This window comes from Cygnus atratus, chromosome 1 (genome assembly GCF_013377495.2).
Source record: "Cygnus atratus isolate AKBS03 ecotype Queensland, Australia chromosome 1, CAtr_DNAZoo_HiC_assembly, whole genome shotgun sequence".
Taxonomy (NCBI): domain Eukaryota; kingdom Metazoa; phylum Chordata; class Aves; order Anseriformes; family Anatidae; genus Cygnus; species Cygnus atratus.
The window spans coordinates 166,463,951-166,484,884 of NC_066362.1; the positions used below are offsets into that span (position 1 = coordinate 166,463,951).

The 20,934-nt window shown below is 35.3% G+C and overlaps 1 protein-coding gene across 1 annotated transcript in view; it reads left to right on the top strand.

Annotated features, from left to right (window-relative positions):
• Window positions 1-20,934, top strand: part of DACH1 (dachshund family transcription factor 1) — a 339,811-nt gene that overhangs the window by 142,700 nt on the left and 176,177 nt on the right. Inside the window, exon 2 of the mRNA XM_050713138.1 lies at window positions 12,882-12,997. Coding sequence (XP_050569095.1) covers window positions 12,882-12,997 — 116 coding nt within the window. The remainder of the gene's footprint in view (window positions 1-12,881; window positions 12,998-20,934) is intronic.

Consider the following 20,934-nt stretch of genomic DNA (forward strand, 5'->3'; position numbering starts at 1 on the left):
CACAGAAAACGTGTAGTTTGCTCAAGAAGCTTGTTCTTTCTTTATTATTACCATCATTTTTAGGGCTGTAGAGCATGAAAGTTCACACAGATGGAGTTATCAGAACTACAAAGAAATAACAATAATAATAACAACAATCATCAGCCTTACCAGTATTGGATACATTTGTCATCTCTGTTATCAAAAACATGGTACTTGTAATGCTTAATAGGAATGACTGATTAATTTCTTAGTGTTTCCCTAGAATAGCATATTAATAGCAGACTTACGTCTGATAGGACAAAATTTACATTTACTTTTTTTAGAATTTGGAAGTCTTGGATTGGTATTGTCTATTTTCCAAATTGCTATAATACTGCTGCTCACTAGGGAAAATTGTGCTACCCTTCATATGGTTCTAGATGCGGCTCTACAAAGAAAATGGGAGATAGCATATGGGTGATTGTTTCTGTTTCTTGCCTTTCACTAGGAGAATGAAATATAAATTTATTTTACTGTATTCCATAAATACAGTATAAAGATATAAAGACAGATATAAAGGCCAAGCAAGGCTACATCTAGACTTAGAAGACTGGAACAGTGTAACAGACCTAGGATCTTGATTTCACAAACAGGTAAATTTGGGGGACCAAGTATAAAAATCAGAGATTTTTCCTGGAATATGCTACAGTTCATTTCTTCCACTTGTATCCATATTTGCTGTATTTTGGAATTAAACTAGAGAACCCATGAGGGTTTACTACTTAGAGTGTACCAGTAAGGATAACCAGCCCTCATACATCTTTTGGTTGACGCAAAGTTTAAGTCAATAGGTAGTGTTAGGTGTTGTAAGTTTAGGACTTACTGACATCAGACAGTAGAGCACTCAAAGAGTATGCTCATTTCACCAGTTGTACAGACACAGACACACACAGACACAGATTTCTAGGTTGGAAGAGACCTCAAGATCATCGAGTCCAACCTCTGACCTAACACTAAGTACTCTACTAAACCATATCGCTAAGCTCTACATCTAAACGTCTTTTAAAGACCTCCAGGGATGGTGACTCCACCACCTCCCTGGGCAGCCCGTTCCAATGCTTAATAACCCTTTCGGTAAAGAAGTACTTCCTAACATCCAACCTAAAACTCCCCTGTCGCAACTTTCGCCCATTCCCCCTCGTCCTGTCACCAGGCACGTGGGAGAACAGACCAACCCCCACCTCACTACAGCCCCCTTTAAGGTAACTGTAGAGAGCGATAAGGTCGCCCCTGAGCCTCCTCTTCTCCAGGCTGAACAAGCCCAGCTCCCTCAGCCGCTCCTCGTAAGACTTGTTCTCCAGACCCCTCACCAGCTTGGTCGCCCTTCTCTGGACTCGCTCGTACAGTGCTACCCAACATAAATATCTCATTCTGACCCTTCATCTGTTCAAAGAAGCCTGTCATTTTAATGCTTAGTACTCATCTAGTAAATTTGTATTTATTCATAGGTACAAAATGTCTTATTTAAACTTTTATTTATTTATTTATTTATTTATTATTTATCATTTATTTATTTATTTATTATTATTATTTGCAGAGGGTGTTGTGTGTTACCATCAGTCTTTCATATCAGCTGTGCACTTATAGCTGTACAGACTAATGGAGAGTCTTTTCAGTATTTCATATCGCTACTGTGACTCTCAAATGAAAGTTTTACAATGAAAGTCACTTTTAAGCTTTTGTTTAGGTGATTCCAGCAATTCCTTGGAAGCGTACAGTTCATAAGTGTGGATTTTCAGAATTAAAAATAAGGTACATAAAGGTCATTGAACATTAACCACAGTCTCTGGCAGAAGCCAGAATAAAATTTTTCGAGTATAAATAGTTCTTTTTTTTTTTTTTTTTTGAAAGAGCAAAGGGCTTAAGATATAGGCAGCTTCATTAAAAAGGTGACAGCTCACTTGTTTCAGCATTTCATGTGAAGAATTGTGGCCAATTAAGTGATGAATGCATTCAGATATTACAGTGGATACACTTATATGATAGAACTCCATTAGAATAGCATATTAGTTAAGAGATTGGCACTAGAACCAAAATATTTTCACAAAATAATTACATTTTATTCTTTCTTATTTGAGCTTAAATCAATATTGAAATGTTTATCTATCTTTAATACATAATGAGCACCAGCTCTGTGATGCCTTGAGCCATGGTGGTCTTATCATAGAATCATAGATAGGTGGTCTTACCATAGAATCATAGAATGGCTTGGGTTGTAAGGGACCTTAAAGCTCACCTAGTTCCAACCCCCCTGACATGGGCAGGGACACCACCTACTAGATCAGGTTATTCAGGGCCTCATCCAACCTGTCCTTCAACACCTCCAGGGATGGACCTTCTCTGGGCAACCTGTTCCAGGGCCTCACCACTCTCATAGTAAAGAATTTCTTCAGAATACCTAATCTAAATCTCCCCTCGTTTAGTTTGAAGCCATTCTCCCTTGTCCTGCCATTGTCTGCCAAAGCAAAAAGTTGCTCTTTGTCTTCATTATAAGCCCCCTCTATTGAAAAGCTGCAATAAAGTCACCCTGAGCCTTCTCTTCTGCAGGCTGAACGTGCCCAGTGCTCTCAGCCTTTCTTCATTCCTATGAAGTGCTCCAGCCCCTTGATCATCTTCATGGCTCTCCTCCGGACTCTCTGTAACAGGTCCACATCTTTCTTGTGCTGGGGGCCCCAGACCTGGATGCAGTACTCCAAGTGGGGTCTCACAAGGGCAGAGCAGAGGGGGACAATCACATTCCTCAACTTGCTGGCCACTGCTCTTTTGATGCAGCCCAGGATGCAGTTGGCCTTTTGGGCTGCAAGCCCACACTGCTGGCTCATGTCAAACCTTTCCTCCACCAGAACCCCCAAGTTCTTCTCTGCAGGGCTGCTCTCAAATGAGTTCTTCACGCAGTTTCAATGAGTTCTTCTCCCAGTCTGTACTCATGTCTGGGATTGCCCCAACTCAGGTGCAGCGCCTTGCACTTGGCTTTGATGAACCTCTTTAGGTTCACATGGGCCCATTTCTCAGGCTTGTCCAGGCCCCTTTGGATGGTATCTCTTCCTTCTCTTGTATCAACTGCACCACTCAGCTTGATGTCATCTGCAAACTTACTGAGAGCTATGCAGGTGTTTTTATCACTCAAAATGGCAGGTGCTGCCTGCTATTTCCTGCTGGAAAACAGATCAGATATTATTTTTCTAAACAACAGAAATTCCTTAAATGAAAATATTCACTCACTTTATGTATGGTTATACATGTGTTCAAAAGAGAAGCATGCTGTTGTATGGCCCAGTTCTGCTTTGATTCTAGTTGGTTATTTATACATGCAATTATCTGATTTATGTTCACAAATTTGTAATTACATGTGCAAGTTATATGCAGAGATGAATGCAGATGGTTTGAAAACAAGCCTTGAAGCAGGGCTGTTCATTCCAACTAAAGTTCATACATTTAAATCATTGTTTCAGGCCATCTGCAGACTCTAACAGACTTAACCACATCAGTTACACTTGCTTCACGTAAGGAATCATCTCAGCAACTTGAAGTAGAACCTTTTTTTTTTTTTTTTTTTTTTTAAGAAAAATAACACAAAAGCTTATAGGTCTTTTAGATAACACCATTATGGATCAAACCTGACTTTCTGGCCTATTAGCATCATGCTTGACATTCTTCTAATATACATAGTAGTTGTTTTGAGGGGATGTTTTTAGAATTGAAATGCTAATGGCAGATGAAAATGGTTGAGGAAAAATTAGGCTTTGCATCTCTTATGGTTTGGTGTTTCATGTGGGTGAATAACACTGTTAGAAGAAATCATTTAGCTTGCATATTTAAATTATGGGTGTGGTTTATGCTGTAAGGTCAAATGAAATGAGAAAATCATCTGTTATAGCTTGACAGAAAGAGCCTGTACTTTAGAATGCTGCTGTTTCTACACTTCTTTTTCTCTGTAGTTGCATGAATCATTCTGAAAAGTTAGCAGTGTGAGTAGAGGAAATAAGTCCAATTTTGCATTTTTTTTTCTGGTTGCTATTGCCAATATTCCTAAATAAGGATCTGTAGTGCTGTGGTTTCCATGCTGTTTTTGGGTAATCTGACTACTTTTTCTGATGCAATGTTCATATTAATTAAAAATGTATCAATATAGTTTGAATTTGTGAGTGATTTTCATTTGATAATTGTAGTTCATTGTTCAGACTTATTTCATACTCTAGATTCTATAGCTGTCCTCATCATGAGCTTACATTTCACAGTTACTACATAATCAAAAGAGCTAACATACTGAAACATTTTAAGAACTTTCGGGCAGATCTAGTATTTCAACTAACTGGATAAAACAGTGAACTTTTTGGATTAATTTACTTCTGACATCATAATTCTACCACCCAACAGAATTAGTCTAATTTTTTATCTGTTTTTCTCTTTTCAATAGATGACTTACAGATCTCAATTTCATTAAGAGAACAGTGATACTACAGTAATATTTTAAACTTATGTACAATCACAGCTGTATTCAAATCTTATACTTTAACGCTTGGATTCCTAAGTGGTTTTATTTCCTTTCTTGCCCTTTGGGTCATCCATATATTCAAGAGGTATGGTCAGTCTAACAGATTCTTTTTCTTAGATTCTTTCATTGTGTTTGTAGTGTGACTTCTAGCATCAAGTGAGAACAGACAGGTGGTGCTGGAATATATGTTCTTGCAGTCTTGTACCTTGCATCTTGGACTCTTGTATCAACAATATTCCCAGTGTTGCCAAAATGCAGAGTTATTTTAGCTGCAGTGTTGAGGAAGATGAAAGTGGCATGATATGTACATGACTTGTCTGCTGGAAAAAGAAATAATTCAACAAGTTATTCTCTAACTACCAAAAAGTGTACCTCTCTAGTACTAACCAGTGCTCATGTATTACTGCAATACATGGCTTTGGAATGGTATGCAGAGTTAAATATATTTTGTGTCATTTGGCTTAATTACTTGTACTCATTAACTGGCACCTCATTTCTGATCAAATATCCATTTTTGGTAATTTTGATTTAAAAATAGCAGTAGGGTGTTCTGTTGTTGAAATGTAGTAACGTTCCATTGGGATGCCTTCTGCACTACTCAGTCTTGTAGCACAATCTAATTCTTTTGAAGATCATTCGTATGCTCCTTTGTCAGTATAAACAGATCTCTGTATTTGTTTTTATCAGCATTGTTTGCTGTCTCAATAAATCTTTCTAATATATCATGAGTTCAACACTAATTATTGTGTGAGAACATTTTCTGTTTAACTGTGAGAAGAAAAATAAATTTAAGGTAATTGCACTGAGAGTTTCATTGTTTTATATGACTGCTACACATAAAAAGGACATAGTGTGATTTCTAATGTTTGTTTTAGTAACAGGCACAATAGATGTATGGCCAATCACAAACTTGCATTCTTTTGATCTGTTCTTGACTGGGATTACAAGGCAAAAACTTTTAAAATAGTAAAGTATCAGGTTTGGATCATTGTACAGCATCATTTTTTTTTTTGCCTTTAAAATGATAGTTCAGTGCATTAGAAATATTTATGAAGGTTACCTTGGCAAGAAAATGTATTCCATCCAAAGGAATTAAATTGCACAAAAGTTTTAGTTGGTCTTTTTGGACCTTATTTTTCAGAACTGACACGCCCTTGGCTCATGTCTTACTAGTGTGAAGGCTGCATGTACGACCCTGAGAGCAGCATGGAAGCTATCACAAAAACAGAAGTACCTTGTATACCACGGAGGGAGTGTCTGCTATCTTTGGTTACAGGTTGTCAAAGGTTATCCCTGTCTTTACATCAAGTCAGCCAGTAGCCTCAGGGTATGACATCCTCAGTCCTATTGCAGTGGTTGTTACATTGCAAGCACATAATAACCACCTCCAGTGGCTGTTCACCTAAATTTCATTGAACCAACTCCTTGGAGGTCAAAAATTCTGTGTCAGTCTGCTGGCTTTGAAGCACTGAAGGGAGGTAGAGCAACTGAGAAATGAAGCCTAGATTTTCAATATGTTCCTAAATGAGATGCATGAATGCTGATGTAGCTAAAATTGATATTGATATTCAAAGCTGTTCTAAGCAGTTCTAAGAACATAAAAAATACATTAAATAAATAAACCAAATGCTTGTTACACAGTTGCTGCCTAGCACCTCCTGAGTGTAGCTTTCCCTCTGCCCCCACCCCAGCATTACTGATTATAAAACTGCCTGGCCAGTGGGAGCTTCACTGCATCATGTTTGCTCAGTTTCAGTTGAGGACAATATTTTTTTGTGCACAGACAAGATTGAAAATAAAGCCGTGCCCCTAAATGTAGAAAACTGTCTCTGAACTTTATCAGTTTTGGCTAGAAAGGCAGTTTGCCTACTTCAAGCTGCTTAGGGTTGCTGTTCTTTTTAGGTATACTTCATGCATTGAACAAAAATAGTTTTAAAGAATGAAATTTTGTTCGTCTAGAGATAATTTTACACAATTATTCCTCAAAGTCAGGACATCGGAAATATAAAGATCTAATCATAGTACTGTCTGTTGCACACTCTTTTAAGGTATATGTTTGGCCATACAATGCCATCTATAAAATGCTAGTAACATGCTCTGAGACGTATATACTACTCATGAAGAATTTAAGCTATTTTTGAGCCAGTACCTTCCTTTCTGCTTAGAGTTCTAATAGAAGTCAGTGGGAGGTCTATGTGTCTAAGGCTTTCAAGAGTAAGACCCTTAAGTTTTGAAGCCACGGCTATCTTCTGGCAGATAGCGAAAAGTGCAGAATGAAAAGTCTGCTTACTTTTAGACTGCAGTTAGACCCATTTCTATTCTCCCTTCACCTCTTTCAACATGATTGTGCTGGATCAGATCTTCTGCTGATTACATCTGCTTTTAATTGTTTCACAGTATCAAAGTAATTTCTAGGAGCAAACTCACAGTTTGATAATACAACTTAAGGTATATAAAACTTTATAATCAAAGCACAACATTTTATCTGATATTAACCACTGATTCTTCTATTTTTATTCTTTAATTCAACTCTCAGTTGTCTAGATTCAGTAACGCAGGAAAGATATAGGACTGGTATATGTTGACCAAAGACCAAAAAAGAACTATTCTCCCTCTGGAGAACTTTCTGTATTTTGGGACAACATTCTCTCAGTTGCTTCTCATGTTTTATATCTGTCATGCCAGTCACTGTGTAGAAGACATCTATGCCTTTCCTTCAAAGAAGAAAGTACTAGAGCCATAGTATTGTTTGAAATACTTATGAGAGTTAAAGGGAGGAATTACAAATCTCACAAAAAATGGATGGATTTAATTTCAGGGTTTCTGGAAAGAGTTCTGAACATCTAATAAGCTGATGCTAATTAAGAAAACTATTCTTTTCCTTTTTGAGACTTTCAAGATTCATCAGTCTGCACCTTTAGGTCCCCTGTCACATAATCATATACTGAAAATGTAAATTGTGGTGATCATCTACAAACATAAAGCACAGTTGTCTATGGGAATATCTTTTAAGCCCTGAAAAAGAGTGAAAATGCTGATACAAAGCTTACATGAGCCTATATAAGGCACACAAATTTTGAGAGAGCTAAATGTGTTTAGGTTTTTCACTTCAAAACTGAGTACTAAGTTAGTGACATTCAGTCCTGTAGCAAGTGTTCATTTTCTTCCTTAACATATGTTAAGGAATCTCATGCATGAAAACTTGAGTTTTAGAGAGGAAAACATCTTACTTACATATTTATATTTATAAAAGCAAAAAGAGTGGCAATGTTTATATTACATTTTCTTTTTTAATGAAAATCAAGGAACTGGTAATGTCTTTCCCTTGGACTTCTCAGCTCTTTGAAACAGTTAATCATTGTGCCTTCCTTGAGGCTTTGTTGGAATTATATAATTTCTACCCTCTCTAATTTAATCCTTAAAGAATGAAACAGTAAAAAGGAAGACCAGCTATGACTTCCAGATACTTGTCTGTTTCTCCTGCTGTCTTCTTGCAGAGTCCCAAAAGATTCCTAGTCTTCTCTGTACTATGACCCTGGGTATTCACATGTTGACTTCTTGTGTTTTGGCAATTCAGACTGTTTACCTTACCTCCAAAAAATACAAACTGTAGTCATCTTCAAAAAATTAAAATAAGTTGACTTTGAATAGTTTATCCATTGGGATAATAGTCATTACCTTAAGTCAAGCATGTCTTTAGAATAACCAATGTTATAGTTATGATGATTTTATTCAGATAAAAAACCAAAAGCTTACAACATCTTTTATGTTTATATAAAAGCATAGATGTTAAATCTAAATTTGAGAGGGCAAAAGAAGAATTATCAATAGGCAGCTGGAAGAATGGGTTACATTGCTCTGGCATATTAATATATCTTTTGCATAAAAAATAAGTGCATACCTGTATAAATTATATTTTATTTTCATGCTGAAGACAAACCATCTGATTTTGATAAGAAGTAGGAATGTGAATACTTTGAAGCAGGTTTCTTAACTTGGAATGAAATTGAACCTGTCCTAATGTAAAAATAAGTAGTTTTTTTTTTTCTTTTCTACATAAATTTAGAAACAATGCCAACAAAATTATTCATTAAGTTATTTTTATCATTCTGTTTATGATACTTAAACTCATTTGGTATACTTGTAGGTTTTTGTTTAAGAGTTTATCATATAAGTATAAAAATGATAATGAACTACAAAACAACATGCACGTTTTCAAACTATAATCAGTTAATTTTAAAGAAATTTTTATGTATTGTTTCACAACTTTGGTAATGATTCAAATAAAACTCTTCCAATTCTTATAGTTTGAGAACAGATCTTGTAAAATGGTAATATTTCAGTTTATGAAGTTGGTTAGTGAAAAAAGTATATAACGAATGACATATTAAGACAGATATTGTTATTTAATCAGTTAGTGTGGACAATCAGGGTGTGTTTTGCTTAACTAATCAGAGCTTTACTCATTTTAATTGTATACTACATCATCTGCTGTGACTCTAAATCAGATCTTCCAGACTTTAAGAAACAATTCTTACATTGTTTTTTCCACCTTGTCATAATGCAAAAAAAAGGTTTTTGTAAACAGATAAATGTCTTTTTATAGTAAACTGGAGTTGCTGCTTTGTCACATAATAATTGTAAAAGGATAAAACAAGTTTACTTCTCACAAATTAAATTTTAAAAAATTTAATTAGAGTGTAATTAGGAGTTTAGAACTTCATACGACTACTTTACTTATTCAGTAAAGTTTGCGATAAATCACAGGATAAAGTTGTGTTACTGGGCTCATTTATGCCTTTGAGTGGAATGGCCCTTTTGTGTAGAGCATCACAGCCAACTTGATGTAGGAGGTGACCCAAGGAAAAGTTTTGCCTTTGGTATTTCAGTATCACTTGCCTATAATTTGCTTCTGACATTTGTTTGCTCAATCAGTCCATGGGTGTTTTCTCTTAATCTTTAGAGAGGGGTGGCTTTACTCTTGTGTACATTTGCAAAAATTACACCAATTACAAAGTAATTCTGCCTTTACTATGACTGTTTGACAGTAAGCAGTAATTTGTCAAAGAGAATCTTAGCAGGAGTGAAATTGCCATTTTTAAAAAGACTTGGAAGTCATTGGTACATTGTGCATAGCACTTTTTTTTTTTTTTTTTATGATGAGTCATAGAATCATAGAATGGCTTCGGTTGGAAGGGATCTTAAAGATCGTCTGATTCCAAGCCCCCTGCCATGGACAGGGACACCTTCCAATAGACCAGGTTGCTCAAAGCCCCATCCAACCTGTCCTTCAACACCTCCAGGGATGGAGCATCCACAACTTCTCTGGGCAACCCGTTCCAGCGCCTCACCACCCTCTGAGTCAAGAATTTCCTCCTAATTACATAAATCTTCCCTTTTTTATTTTTAAACCATTACTCCTTGTTCTATCATTAGTCCCTTTCCTGTAGGCCTCTACTTAGGTACTGGAAGGCGACTATAAGGTCTCCCCGGAGTCTTCTCTTCTCCAGGATGAACAATCCCAACTTTTTCCTATGAATGTCTTCACAGGACAGGTGCTCCAGCCCTTTGGTCATCTTTGTGGCACTCATCTGGACTCATTCTAATACATCCATGTCCTTCTTGTGTTGGAGGCTTCAGAGCTGATTGAAATACCCTAGGGGAGGTCTCACAGGAGCAGAGTAGAGGGGGATATTCACCTCCTTCGATAGTGTCCTTCTCCTCAGGACTGATGTCAAGCCATTCTCTGCCCTGTTTGTATTTGTGCTTAGTGTTGCCCTGGATCAGAATCAGGACCTTGCACTTGGCCTTGTTGAACTTCATGAAGTTCGCACAAGCCTAACTCTCAAGCTTGTCCAGGTCCCTCTGGATGGCATTCATTCCCTCCAGCATGTTGACCTCGCCACACAGCTTGGTGTCATCAACAAATTTGCTAAGGATGTGCTCAATCCCATTGTCCATGTCACTGACAAAGATGTTAAACAGCACCGGTTCTAATACTGACCCCTGAGGAACACCACTCATTACTCCAACTGGACATTGAGCTGTTGCCACAACTCTTTGAGTGCAACTATCCAGCCAATTCCTTACCGACTGAGTGGTCCATACATCAAATCCATGTCTCTCCAATTTAGAGATGAAGATATCATGGGGGGCAATGTCAAATGCTTTGCACAATCTCAGGTAGATATTGCTGGTTGCTCTTCCCCTATTTATGCCCATCGTAGAAGGCCACCAGATTTGCCAGGCATGACCTGCCCTTAGTGAAGCCATGTTGGCTGTCACCAATCACCTCCTTATTTTCCATGTGCCTTAGCATAGTTTCCAGGAGGATCTGCTCCATGATCTTACTGGTCACAGAGGTGAGACTGACTGGCATGTAGTTCTCTGGGTCTTCCTTTTATCCTTTTAAAAAATGGGTGTTGTGTTCCCCTCTTCCAGTCAGTGGTAAAGACCCTTCCTTCCCTTGTCAGAGAGTTCCATACTCTTATCAAGCTGTGATTTGAGAACTGTGCATCACCATAGGTATTTAAATGAAGACATCAAAGATGTCTTACATAGTGGCATTTTTTGGCGTGTGAATATGTTAGAAACACACCATTTAAATCAGATCATTTTTGTCTATAATTTTTATCAGTTTTATGTGTATTCATGGTATGTTTATTTTTATTGTAAATTACAAAGGAAATTTCAAAGGGAAATGGAAAACACTAAATTTAGTTCTGTAAGGTGGAACAAGACGATATTATTTTGTCTACAAATGTTTTCCTTGTAGTTGTGAACATATATGTGATGATTTTGTTTTTATTAAAGAAAATGAAAAATCCCCAAACCAATCAAAGAAATTATCAACCTTATAATTTTGATAATGACCTCAGCTCAGGACATTAAGTTGGGAATTAATGATCAGTTAAGGTTAATGACTCAATACTTTGAGTCATTAAACTCTAAGAAAATGCCCTATACTTTGATTGTTTTTGGTTTATTAAAGTTAGGTTGTAGAAATAGCAAAAAGAAAGGTACTTCCAAACGTAAGGGGAACTAATATGCACACAATATACAGGTATGTTGTTACCTGCTTCCTTCTGCAGTTCTGGAATAGCTAAAAATACTATTATGCTTAATAACAGTTTTGTTGCTATATAGGGACATAAGGAGCAACACCTTCCATAGTTTCCTTTTTTTTTTTTTTTTTTTTATTAATTACTTTGAAATGAATGAAGAACTGCAAATGTTTGGAAAAGCATAGGTTAATACTGCAGTGTTACAGCTGCATATCACCTTTTCCTGTGAAATCATTCCAAAAGGTCCCCCCCCAAATAAGCATTTATAGGATACTGCAATAGTACCTTCTTATAATCTATATGTAGGAATACAAGCCTTTGGATATGCATTATATGTAGCAGATACATACTTGCATTTAAGTGGGCAATAAATATTTTCATTGTAATCTGTATCTGATTTGTATGTTACTTACAGAGTCCAGGAGATGGAAAGTTGTGTGGGAGAGCATTTAACTGATGGGGAGTGTTTAAACCTGAAGCCCTTTATTTTCTCCATACTGGACAGATGTAAGCTGCTATGCTGGCAGTTGCTTAACAACATCTTGCAAATAATTCTGAGTCCTTTCTGACATAAAGTAGTATATTTAAAGTAAGGTGACTTAGTGAGATTTTCACTTTAAATAGAATAAGGGTTAAATGATAACTTATCTTTTAAATGACAAAAAATAAAGAAATTGCAAGACCTTTTCACACATTAGATATGTATTGTCATTTATCATCTAGATATCAGGCTGGCAGTGCGAAGTAATAAAACATATCATCGAAAAATGTGCTATAGGTCTGAATCACTCTTTCATTCCACCTCCCAGCTAACTGTAGTATTAAATCAAACAAGCAGAACATTTCCTTAGGCAGCCATTGCCTTTTAATTTCCTGAAGAACCTTAAAATATCATTCATTACAAGTACTACACATATTTGGTTTTTAAAAGTCTCATAAATCAATAGCAGGCTGACTGTAATAATTATTACAAGTTAGTGCATAATTTTCGTGCTGAAGGCTGCATGCAGAACTTTAGCATATGCAAAAGAGGCAATTCAAACTGTGTATAGATATTAATATGAAGAAGCAGGTAACGAGGTGCAGGCTATGAATTATGCATCAAGAGCGGCTGATCTTCAATGAGGAAAATGAATTCAGCATGTAATCTAATTAGTGATGGAAGTCTATTACATCTAACTGCAAAAGTAACCGTCCTTGAAACAAATTTATTTACAGTCCGTGTTACCTCTTGAAACAACTTTGAAATGATGTGTAAGACAACAGCTTAATTGTAAAAATTTTTTGTTTGTTTGTTTCAGTTCTAGACCGGGAAGGCCTCCTAAGAGGACTCAAAGTGTCACCTCCCCAGAGAATTCTCATATCATGCCACATTCTGTCCCAGGCCTAATGTCTCCTGGAATCATTCCGCCAACAGGTAGGATTGCTAGGAACACCTTGACACACACAACCTTTTGAGTACTTGGCTTATATCCACTTGCTGATAAATTAACACTCTAGGAAACCAGCACCCAATATCACAAATGAGTTCTAACATGTAATGTTATTGTTATATAAATGTATCATATGTAATGGAAATTTTGGCAGCTCAGTACTTTAAAATACAAATGACAGCAAATGATAATCCTTTTAATTTTTTCCCCTTTACTTTCTCTTTCTAAAAAAAAAAACTTTTAAAGCATTATTTTCCTTACCTATCATTAGACAATGATCTTCCTATTAATTTTTAATAGATCAGATATCTTTTTTTTTTTTTTTTTTTTTACTGCTTTGCTAAATTAGATAATGCCATCATGAATATAGTTGCCTGAAGAACTGTGATAGTTAAAATAACTCCATCTTGCACACACATCTTCCTTAATTTTTCATCCTGAAGTTCTGTTTTTCATGCAACTCCTGAGGCTTTATACTAATGTAAAGTTCAGCAACAATCTCTTTCTGAAATTACTACTTTCTTTTGAAAAGTTAATATATTATCTTCTATCAGTGACTTGCTCCTAGACACAGATAAATTAGGAAAGGCTGTGTTACATGTAGGAGGTGAATACGGTCATCTTAAGACAGAGGCACCTAACAGTCAAGCTGTTGACCTCAGTGCTTCATTCTGTCTTCATGTTACAGACGAGTTAAAATATCCCACTTGCTTCAGCAAAGCTCAACTGAGTTTCTGCTTCTTCCCAGTTGTTCCCCACTTGTTTGCACAGCTCAGTCTCTAGCAATGATGTTCTCTTAAAGCAGAAAAAAGATAGTAACCTAGACAGATTAGAGAGAATGATTGCTGAGGCTTGGAGATTGGATAGAAGGGTAAATGTCTGAGTTAGTGCCCATGATCAGGTGTTTATTTAAGTATGAGCATGATCCTTGGCATGGTTTTGGTCATAGTTGGTTAATGCTTTCCTAAACAATGCACAGCTCAGGAAATATTACATGCCAGAAATTGCTGTCAATTTGGATACAAGTTTCTTGTCTGGAGGATGGATGAAAAGAAGAGAGTTTCTCTCTCTATACATAAGTGGACCCATGCCTTCTGGCCTTAGGACAAGAGAAGTGCTTTACATAGTAATATAGACACATACCCAAAACAGTTGCATTAGGAGTTTACAGTTTTTGGAAAGGCTAAAGATCAAGAGGACTAATAGAATGAAGAGATGTCAGACAACTAAGGCTGGTGAGAGAGAGGTATAAAGTAAGTAGAGTGAAGGAGGGATGGGACTGAAAGTATAGTTGAGCATGAGAGGGAGTCAGGCAGGTAGAACTCAGTGGCAGCCTGGGCAGTTGTGACTTGAGCCAAAAGAAAAGAAAGGGGGGGGGGGGGGGATGGTTAAAAAATGATATAGATTAAGAAATGCATGATAAAATCTAATATAGGAAAGAGAGTTCATATAATCATAGAATCATTAAGGTTGGAAGAGACCTTCAAGATCATCTGGTCCAACCATCACCCTACTGCAAATGTCACCCACTAAACCATGTCCCTAAGTGCCAACTACAATGTTTCTTTGAACACCCACAGGGACAGTGATGCCACCACCTCCCTGGGCAACCCGTTCCGATGCCTGACTACTCTTTCTGAGGAGATGTGTCTCCTAATTTGCAACCTAAACCTCCACTGGCACAACTTGAGGCCATTCCCTCTAGTTCTATCACTATTTACCAGCAAGAAGAGGTCGACCCCCAGCTCCCCACACCTTCCTTTCAGGTAGTTGCAGAGTGGAATGGAATAAGAAAAAAGGAGATAGGGTGTATGTGGGGAAAGAACATATTTTTTTTTACAGGGCACAAGCATTCGTGTTTATGGGGAAGAGATCAAAAACTGCAGAAGCAAAGGAAATTATTGGGGAAAGTAAGATAGCAAAATATCAAAGGAAAAAATGCACAGGAGAGGTAGAAGGAAGATGATATAGAAGAACGAGGAGACAAATAAGGATGCCCAAAGAAGGAGACAGGGAAAAAATACAACAAAATACTTGTCAACAGAATCATTTAATCTGCTAGGAAAGCAACTTAAAACCAAGCAACTTAAAGCAACTTAAAGTATCCAATTGCTTAAAACTTAAACAACTTAAAGTATCCAATTCCTCCTTTGTCATTATAGGCTGGTCATAACAAGTTAATGATAAATATACAGTACTAAAAACATAAATACAATTTCCTAGAATGTCAACCCAAAAAAACCAGATGTATATCCTTTTAAAATTAGGATTGAAAAAAAAAAAAAAGAAATTCAAAATGGAAGACAATATGTATATATAATACTATAATTCATCAGATCCTTCTAGGATGACAATGCTTTGTGGGTCACTTGCAGAAGAGGAAAGGTTTAAATGATATAGGTGCAAAGATTTAACTGGTTTCATATTACATGGCTTGCCACAACAGAAGGGGTGAGCAAGATTTTTCCCACTGGGGTGGTGGTGGTGGTGAGTCAGAGTTAGAAATGAACTCTGGGGTATAGCGTTCCATGGAGTGTGGCTCAACAAGGGTGAAGAACACCATGCCAGCAGCACTACATGACAATTATTCCATCATTTTATAGACAGACAATTATAAAAATAGGCCAAAAATCTGGTCTTGTGAATTTAAATCAATGAGCAGTTGTGCAGTTGGTTCCATCTTCTTTATTCCTCCCCATCAGGTATTAATAACCTTCCCCCTAAACCTTCTTGAGGTTCAACAATCCTAGCTTTCTCAAATTCATGTCATTTGCTCCATTCCCTTAATCATCTTTGTAGACCTAAGATGCCTTCTTGTTTGAGAAGTTTAAGTTTGAATTTCCTGTTAAGATCCAGCTCAAGCAGGAAACCCAAACAAAACAAAGCACAAAGTACCAAGTTGTTAAGTTTTTTTTTTTTTCTCTTTCCCTCTCTCTTTTTTTTTTTTTTTTTTGTAACAAATTCCCTTTTTTAAGCTTTCTGACTGATTTAATAATCTTAGTATAATAACTAAGCTTCCTTCGTTCCTGCCTACAAAAGAGTGTAAGTGATCACACAAACAATTATATACTATTTAATGCTCTTCAGATAACAGAGATCTGCAATAATTAGGTATATCTCATATCTAGGATATATTGTGCTTTGATTTAATGTATGTTTTTTACAGGAACATTTTTCTTTTCTTTTCTTTTCTTTTCTTTTCTTTTCTTTTCTTTTCTTTTCTTTTCTTTTCTTTGTGTGCTGCATAATACAGAAGTATACATTTAAACGTAGAAATCTGGGATTCTAAAGAATCTGGTTTTGTGTGCTTTGCTTAAGTATACAAATAATATTGGTACAAAACTGTACATTGAGATTTCTCATGAAAGTTCATAATTATAAATTTTTGTAGGAGACCAAGTTAAGGATCCCTTGAAAATGTATTCTATTAGTAATCTAATCTGAAAACTCATGCAGAGAAGGTTACATTATCACTTAAGATGAATTTGCTTTAGAGGAGTATTTAGGGACGAAGCTGAGATTTAAGAACTATAATGAGAAGGAAAATCAAAAGGAAAAAGGAATAATATTCTTTTTTTTTTTTTTTTAGAGAGCATAGATTGAAGAAGCAAGGATCACCTCTTGGGTGATATTCTGTCCATTTGAACACAAGACTCATAAATGTTACCCACAATTACTGATATAGCAACTGTTTTTGATTAGGGTTGATTTACAAAATGCTACCAACTGACAAAAGACACTTTTATGTTTATTAAAATAAATGGAGAACCTTTGAAGTTGTGGCAAAATGAGAAATGCTTAATAATGGGAAATGAAGCGTTTCTTGAATTGTGCAGAGTATTAAAATCTGCTGAGCTTGTTACAAATGCAGTTAGAGATGTAGTCAGAAGAAAGAAAAGTCCTGAATAAGTTCATATAGGTTTATCTGGATACTGCCTTGAAGCCCTTCCAAAACCACATGGCTCATCATAGTTAACTTTGATCCACACACCTCTATGTGTTGCAGATCTTTTCCTGGCTATGTGCTTAGTAGGCTTCAAAAGTTCTTTAAAGTTAAAATGGTAGATAACTGTAATTAATCAGAAAAATAATGCTGTAATTCTTCAGTTTATTGTATGATATACATTGTGCTCTGTATTTTTTTTTTTGTTTGTAGTTACTATTTGAAATATAAACTGTTGATTATTTCCATATGAACTTGGAAACATTTTTTTTCTTATTTTTCTTATATATTTTCTTATTTTTAAAATTGAAGAATTTTTATCATTATTCATAAGGAAGTATTTTAGATTTTGAAACCTTTTTTTTAAAAATTGACTTGATTCTTCTGCAGCTTGGCCTACCGGCTCTATAATATATAGATAATAAAAAAGTAACTACAGAACTCTTTCAGAAACTGCATCTTTCTCTCAGTGGTAAAATGTGAATATAAAGTTTAAGGAATCATTATTATAGGGCATGATAAGAATACTATTTTTCCTATACTTTTATAGCTTTTTCTTTGTTTAGTAATTTCAAAGTACCTTCCATATTTAATCTGTTACACTGTTAACTTTACATTAAATGAATCTCAGTAGTTAGTATTATTGTTGCTATTATCATCATCTTGAAGAGATTTGCTTTGTATGACAGGTACTTCTCTCCACCTGTTCCACACCTGATACCTTTTACAGTGTAAAGATATTAAGCCTCCTCCGAAATATTTCATTTATGCAATTTATAAATACTTTCCTGTATTAAATATTTTTGTTCTGTTCTGCTTTTTCTCCTAAATGATTATCTGAAAATGTAATTTCTAATCTCATCCTTACTTTCTCTATTTGTGTTTCCTGAATCTTATAATTAAAGTATACTCTAACTTTCATCCTGTGCAAAACTCTCTGAGATGCAAAACATTTTTAAGTAGGGTTAAGATAGAGAGAGAGTTGCAAGCTTTTGTATACATTACTTCATCATGGAGGACAAATGGTGTTCACGGATGCAGCTGTTGACATTGTGACAATATTTCTTCTGAAGTGGAAGGTGGAATTATTTGGTGTTTAAAGAAAGATTAATAACATAATTAAATAATTTCATTTTTTGTGGCTCACAGCTATTCGATGTTGTATTAGGCAGAACTGAAATAAAGGTTAAAATTATTTATATGTATACCCACATCATGTTAGATATTGCCAAGAAACAATATGTGTAATTTGAAGTATTTTTTCCTGGCATACTCACTCCTGTGAAGTCTTAAGAGTGCATTTAAATTAGATAAATGAGTTGAACTGATTTCTGAGAGTATTACAAGGAACAGAAATAATTAAAAAAAAATGGAGTCACATGTTTAGTAATTTTGAAGAGCTAACCTTTTTTCAGTTACTTATGTTGTGCACACAATTTGTGATCCTGCATTGGTTAAAAAGATATGCATTAATAAAATTGACTGGCTATCTCATTTCTTTTAAAATGCATTCCATGTTAACGCAGTGGTCTGATTATTAGTGGTTAATCATTTTTAATGTGAACATTGCTTTCACTTGGTATTATTTTATGATACACTGTTTAACTGTTAGGGACAACCTAACAAATTGCAAAAAATATCCCCCCCAAATTCTGCTTTTGGAATGATAAACTAATCTAATTCAATAAACTGAAATAGATTACACAAATATTTTTGCAATTCATTAAGGAAGTAGTCACTATAATTAATGTGAAAGCTTCTATCGTGTTCACTAGTTGATGTATCAGTGGGAAGATATATTGACTAAACTCTGTAAATGTATTATTTAATAGTTTAAAAAATCTTAATTAAGGTTTAATTCAGGCTACCTGTCGTCTTCTGAAAACACTGTCATAATTTTGCCGTATTATCATCCTGTTAAATGGCTAGCTATCTTGTTCTGCTTTGTCACAAGATGGTTTTGTTAATAAGCTGAAAAACAGTTCTGGAAGCTCACTGGTTTACTTCCAGTGGGTCCCGTACATTCACTAGGTAATAATAAAGTTGTTTTCCATTTAGCCACAGATTTTGTAATATCACCAAATTAAATAATATTTGTTTCAGCTTCTATTACAGTAAGGTACAAGGTAGCAGGAATCTCAGTGTTTAGCTGTATCTCAGGTACATGCAAATTCATTCTTTTCTGACTTTTGATATTTTACTGTTCAGCTTTTATTTTAAATGAAGTATCGGGATTAACTGAAATTTACTATAGCTTTTGGGCAGAAAATACTGGCATATAAGAATGTACTTCAGGGTCCCAGTATTCAAAGGATTGGCTTCCTGTGAACAGTCACTGATTTCAGAAGCTCTTAAAAAAATAGGATGTGACTTCATGGTTTATTATAGGCAAATGTATGGAAGATCTCCAAGCAGGCAGATTATAAACCGTCTCTGAACCTAAAGCCATTTAACGACATATGCTTATGGCATAACTATTTTGTGTTTAGCCATTTCTGAACCTGAGAAGGTTTTCATTATGAACCATAACTGTATTGTCATGAAATCTTTTTAAAAACAAGAATTACTTGCAGAAATATAAGCTTTTTCATTAAAAAGTTTTAGTCAATAAGAACTTGTACATTTTGCAGTATTTTGTAAGTCAGAAAGAGTCAAACCTCATGCAGGTTCATCTACTGCCTGTTGAGAGAAGTTCCCGGACTTAACTGTTTCCAGAAATTCTCCCATCTTTTTTTTTTTTTCTATTATTATTATTTATTATTATTTTAATTTATTTATTTATTATTTAAAATGAGCAAGTAAGTTCACTTCAAAAGAGCCTCCGAGGTTAAAAATTTAGGCAGTGTGGGTAGCCAAGTACCTTGATTCACTCAAGTTATTTGAGAATGAACTGAGGAGCGAAGTTATTTTACAGCATAGTTCTAAACTAGTGAATCTTCTCATCTACTTGCTTTTTATGAATACTCATTTTGTGTTAAGTTGTGATGTTCACAGGTTTATTACCTTTTTAGTGGAAAAAATTAGGTGAGAAATTTTTGTTTCTTCCTGGATCACAGATTAATTTTGCATTCTGAAGGCTAAGGGTGTAATGTTACTGGTTTGTGAATTCTCCCTTATGAATGATATTTCTGTGCCAATTATGGAGGACCACAGTTGATCTTATTCAGTGAAGATGAACTATATGAAGATGAACTATTAGTAAAACAAGCCTCTAATGATGTGTGGTAGTTTTAAGACGTTTACAGTTTTGCTAAGTCAGTTTAATATGATCAGCAAAAAATAATGTCTCTGACTGTAGACGTGACCCTCATCCAAATTCCAGTTTCTTGTTTCAAATCACAAAATTATATTAAACATCTTGGGAAAAACCAAACCAAACCAAAAACAAACAAACAAACAAACAAAAAAAAACCCAAACCACTAAAATAACAACAAAAACCCAACAAGAACAACAAAACCCACCTTTTCAAAGAAGGTATTTTACCATCAGTGTTTCCTATAAAACAAATACACACACCAAAACAAATTAAAACACTAAACTCTTGATTCAGAAGAAAGCAATTAAAATTTCATTCTTAAAGGCAGGCATATCACAGAGTTATCAGTGACTAAATTTGTACCTGATAATGGAAGTGTTTATTATTGATTATTGTAACTTTCCTAACTCCAAATTACTGTAATTTGTAATTAAACTGAAATAGTTACCAAAGAGATACAGGTTGCAGAGTACATCGACTGTTTCACAAAATGAAATTATTCAAAATGGAAGCTTATCAACATTGGGAAATTCTGAAATCGTCTTGTAGCTCAGTTTTCAGGTGGAGTCTTTCAATAGAAAAACAGCAAGATAATCATGCACCTATGTTGGCAGTTTTTCTTATGATTAACTTGATATTTTTTTATTTTTTTTTTCAGACAAACTCTTGGTATTTAATGAGAATGTTTAGCCAAAATAATTTGATACCCAGTCATTTCAGA